The sequence below is a fragment of the Adiantum capillus-veneris genome, chromosome 12, assembly GCF_014529385.1.
Source record: "Adiantum capillus-veneris isolate H3 chromosome 12, ASM1452938v2, whole genome shotgun sequence".
Classification (NCBI taxonomy): domain Eukaryota; kingdom Viridiplantae; phylum Streptophyta; class Polypodiopsida; order Polypodiales; family Pteridaceae; genus Adiantum; species Adiantum capillus-veneris.
Window position 1 is genome coordinate 113185350 of NC_140942.1, and position 4424 is coordinate 113189773.

Here is a 4424-nt window from a genome sequence, read left to right on the forward strand (position 1 = left end):
TGAACAAGTTTCCGTGGTAATACTCTTCATTTACTCGTAGTCCTCTCAAAGGTCCACATATTCCGTAAGCAAAGATGGGAAAATTGTCCAAAAATCAAGATATGTAGAAGTATATGAGAGTTTGCCACGAATCATAAGCTCTAATATATATTTTCTGCCTTTGCAATTGGATCAATATAGTGAAGGATCACATTTACATTCTAAACCAAAAGAAATGAAAGGAACCATTTATGAAGTAAGACTTAAGAAGTTGAGATACATTTAAGGGCAAATACAATTCCAAATCCATAAACTTTATTCTCTGATCAAAAGATCTGCCAGCAGGATGCTCGACTTGGCCACGTTAGTCTCTAGCTCCTCTACAATTTCATTTTTCCAATCGTTGAGAAACAGTCGGTGCCAACCATCCCCCCTTCTCCTTTCTTCCATCCCCCCCTTCTCCTAAAAGGTAAAGGTAATCTTTTTGGTTTTCTACTAATATATTATCGGCGCATTTCTGAGTTTTTTTTTTTTTACAATTCTTTACATGCAAAAGTCAAAAGTATGCCTACCTCCCTTCTTCACCACGGCCTGTCAAGCTAATCCTGATCTAAAGGATCTACTTATCATGTAACCAAGAACTAAAGTTGTTAGTTGTTGCCTCATTGAGGATCGTGGACACTAAATATCCTTTCAATGATAAACTTAGTCCATGCTATGGCCAATGTCTAAGTTCAATCAAGCTCACTAGCTCCACCTAAGGTCCTACTATTGAGCCTGAATCTTGCCCACGTTTCATGGGCACCCAAATCCATTTTTACACTAACTGAGATTAATAGAAGCCGTAGGCCTGTCAAGCACTATCGAAAGTATATAGAGCGGGTCACTGTTGAGAAGTGGCCCATTTAGGGAGACTCGAATAATAAATGGCAGAGGCCTTTTGAAGTACAAAACTCCAAAATTCATCAAACTTGAAATGAAGAACTTGTAAGGAGTAGTTTGTCAGCCATGGTCCAAGACTGCACCTGATGCAAATGTTGCCCGTGTAGAGGAAAAACTACAAAACCAGCCTATGTGAATTGACCTGAAAAACTTGTGAGCCATGGACAGAGACTGCAAATGAAGAACTTGTAAGGAGTAGTTTGTCAGCCATGGCCAGAGATTGCACCTGATGCAAAAGTTGCCCATGTAGAGGAAAAACTACAAAACCAACCTATGTAAATTGAACTGAAAAGTTTGTCGGACATGGCCAGAGACTGCACCTGATGCAAAAGTTACCCGTGTAGAGGAAAATCTGCAAAACTAACCTATGTGAATTGACTGAAAAGCACCATGGTAATAGGAAGAAAGGATTGAATAAAACTGGAAATAAGAATTTAATCTAGAACTTCCAACCTTGCTTCAGTTTAACTTTTTGCCAGTAGCTAAAATTATCCAAGTCCTTGCACCATCACACACTTTATGGAAGGACAGACTTGAAGTTATACAAGATAAGCTCATAAGTAAGAATGATGGACTTGCCATCAGGACAATCACATTTCAATACCATCAAACCTAGTGGAAATTACCTGAAATTTCAATCAAACTGCAAAGGAGACCTGTAAGTGCGTGAAGCCATTGGCTCCAAGGACCGAAACGCTTATGCTGCAAATGCCCAATTGAATGTGAACCAATGCTCCCCAAAACTGGAATAATGCTCTGATTGTGTTAGGGTTGATACAATGGTGATTGAGGAAGCAAATTTTCAATCCCACATGCCAACATCTTATTGGCACTAATGCGTTTCCCTTTGATATTTGCCTCTACATCATGGCAAAACAATCCAGCTCTTTTCTCTGGTAGACTCGCCTCAATTGATTCGTCTTTGAATACAAGAAATTCAGACAGGGCCTGTTTACTGTTTGTAACCTTACCGCATTGACCTTTGCATTCCTTTGTCTCGAATGCATTGGCTTCTTCCTCCTCTGAAGGTTCTTCATCCTTGAAAACAAAAAAGGCAGAGTTGTGCGACTCTTCCTCGGACTTTGCCTGCCAATGGGGTTTGTTTCCTATCCTATCAGGATGAGCATTTACAACATAAGAGTTTTTCCGTTTCTCAGCCATCTTATTCCTTGGTTCAATTCGCTTTTCTTCCAGCTCATCATCGTTGAACACAGAGAACTCCAAGGGTCTCGCCTGCAAACTGCCAACGAGAGAACTGCTTTGCGCCTTTCCTTCATGACAGAGACCTGCTGATGCTTTTTGAGGAGACGCATCCTCCTCATCTTTGTACACACAAAGCTCCAAGGGCTGCGCCGGTAGGATACCAAGAGGGGACCTTGTTGCCTTGTTTTCATCATGAAGCAAAGGAAAGACAGCTGCAGGCTTGCTGCCACTCTTGAACGGTGACTCACTTTCCTCATCATCTTTGAACACTGAGAATTCCAACGGCTGTGTCTGCTTTCCAACCTTTGGGGATGTCAGTTTTCGCTTATGATCAAGCAAAGAAACACCTAAAGAATCAACCCTTGTTGCAGGTTTGCCCTTCTCCTTCTTGGCAAAATCCAAAGGCTTGCAAAACATGGACAAGATGTCATGTAAAGCTTCTTTCGTATTTATGGTGGGATCAACAAGCCCATGATGGCGTGCATCTTCCACATCCTTCTCTTTTCCAGTAATTACTTCAGCAGCAAAATTCCTTATTTGTATGGTCTCTTCGCCAAATGAGCCAGAATCTAGCTTGCAAATGCTTTGGCATGTAACAGGATTCCACATTGAAGCAGTAGTAGCCTTATATTGTTCTCTACTGCTGCCAATGTTCTTGCATGCACTTGCCAGCCTTAGTTCTTCAAAACTGATCTCTAAACCCTCAGCTGTATACAGATTCTTTGCAATGAGATGAGATTTCGACACAATCTCAGCACCTCCTTGACATGCCTCCATATGTCTGATTCTACTGTCACCAAAATCATCATGCCTAGACAAAGCTTCCTCAACTATGTTGCAGCTCTTCCTAGCATGTTGTTCAAGCTGTTCCTGTTGTCATACTAAAAAGACATGTTATGCGAGACTCCAATCATAAGCATATGAATGTGGAGACATGAACCCAAAACATTGTACCCGTTTTCGCTTTTTGCGAGTATCCATGCGTTCCCGAAAAGTGGTGTAACTGTTGATCAACTTCTCCGTAGACTGAGCTTGACTGAAGAGCTTAAGAAGATGACCAAGATGAGTAACAGCAGACCATGTGGACACCATAGCCACGGTCATACTTTCAAACCACCCTTACCTAGCAAGCCCACGTTTGTACACATTGTTAGCATCACCAAACCTCCGCTTTGCTTCCAAGCATGTCGCATAAGCCTCATAGAAAAGTGCATGTGTATGTCCAATGCCCCTTTCATCCAGCTCTGCCATTATTTTGAGAGGATCGGGGCTACAATCAGCCTGAAACATACAAATCCTGAAAAACGTTTCATACACAGAAACAAAGACAAGACATGCAAGCTTGGAAATAGGGCTGTAATGTACCAATTGTACGCAGATTCTGAGGAACCTAGGGTCATTGTGGTAGCGCACACTGTTGCGAAACTCTTTGTAGCAATCCAAAAGATAGGGGAGGATTTTGGACTTGTCTTGGGCATGATCTTGTTTCACCTGACGGATAGACCTAAAAAGAAAGGGAAAATCAAAGACTGTCAAGCTCGATGTGTGTGTGTGTGTGTGTGTGTGCACGCGCGTGCGTCTGAGAGAGAGAGAGAGAGAGAGAGAGTACCTGAGCCAGGGAAGAAGAGGATCGTCGCTCGCCATAGCTCCGAAGCTACGGCTCAGCTTGAATTCAAATGCCTCACTGCCAGCAGGGCTCATTTTGGAGAGCCCTTTCAAGTTTCTAGCCCTTCGGTGAAGGGGTTTTTTTTAAATCCCCTTTCAAATGAAGGTCAATTTTTCAAAATACCCTTCGGGCGTGAGGGTGGACGTCAAAAGGACAGCTCCACTACAAGGACATTGAATATTGAAGTGTCACTAGTACGGCCGGCCGCCGAAGGCGGCCTCTCTCTCTCCCTCTTTATCGCGTGCAAAGGGGCTTTCTTAGTTTTGAACTTTAGCCTTCAGGTCGCAGATTGCGACACGTGGAATCCGCCATATTATGTTAGTAGATGATGGGATTAGCATGGGATATGAGGATATTTTGACAAGAGCTTTCTTTTCACATAAGTTTCACTCAAAATCATTACTTGAAGATGAAATGGGTCTTCTCCTACCCTCAGCACTATATACCAAGGGGTCTTCAATGAAGGGTAAGCGTGGACGGAGGGCATCGAGGAAATCTAACGTGGAGCGCAGGTGGAGGGGGGCCTCGACTGATGTGGAGCCTCATGAAGGACGTGCACAACAGTGTACCTTGCATGCGGGGGAGAGTGATGGGTTGTCCGTTGCATGCAACTGGGTTTGATCTAGGTGAGAGA

At 43.1% G+C, this 4424-nt stretch overlaps 1 protein-coding gene across 2 annotated transcripts; it reads right to left on the reverse strand.

Moving 5' to 3' along the window:
- Positions 1–1379: 1379 nt before the first annotated feature.
- LOC147446332 (uncharacterized) lies at positions 1380–3848 on the reverse strand. 2 transcript variants are annotated; one of them, XM_086525589.1, is made up of 5 exons: positions 3734–3848; positions 3490–3628; positions 3248–3405; positions 3079–3160; positions 1380–2994 (listed from the first exon to the last, which is right to left on the reverse strand). In XM_086525589.1, the coding sequence occupies exons 1-5, from the start codon at positions 3823–3825 to the stop codon at positions 1687–1689; spliced, it is 1779 nt and encodes a 592-aa protein (XP_086381715.1). In that variant the 5' UTR covers positions 3826–3848; the 3' UTR covers positions 1380–1686. The 2 variants fall into 2 exon arrangements, with proteins under 2 accessions (XP_086381715.1, XP_086381716.1); XM_086525590.1 differs by lacking the exon at positions 3734–3848 and having other exon boundaries at positions 3248–3421; positions 3490–3626.
- Positions 3849–4424: the final 576 nt, after the last annotated feature.

Excerpts from the sequence above, each read along its gene's own strand:
- LOC147446332 (XM_086525589.1), bottom strand. The coding sequence starts at position 3,825 with ATGAGCCCTGCTGGCAGTGAGGCATTTGAATTCAAGCTGAGCCGTAGC. Across the intron at positions 3,629-3,733 it reads CCTCTTCTTCCCTGGCTCAG|GTCTATCCGTCAGGTGAAAC; the intron begins GTACTCTCTCTC and ends CTTTCTTTTTAG. Across the intron at positions 3,406-3,489 it reads TCAGAATCTGCGTACAATTG|GCTGATTGTAGCCCCGATCC; the intron begins GTACATTACAGC and ends TGTATGTTTCAG.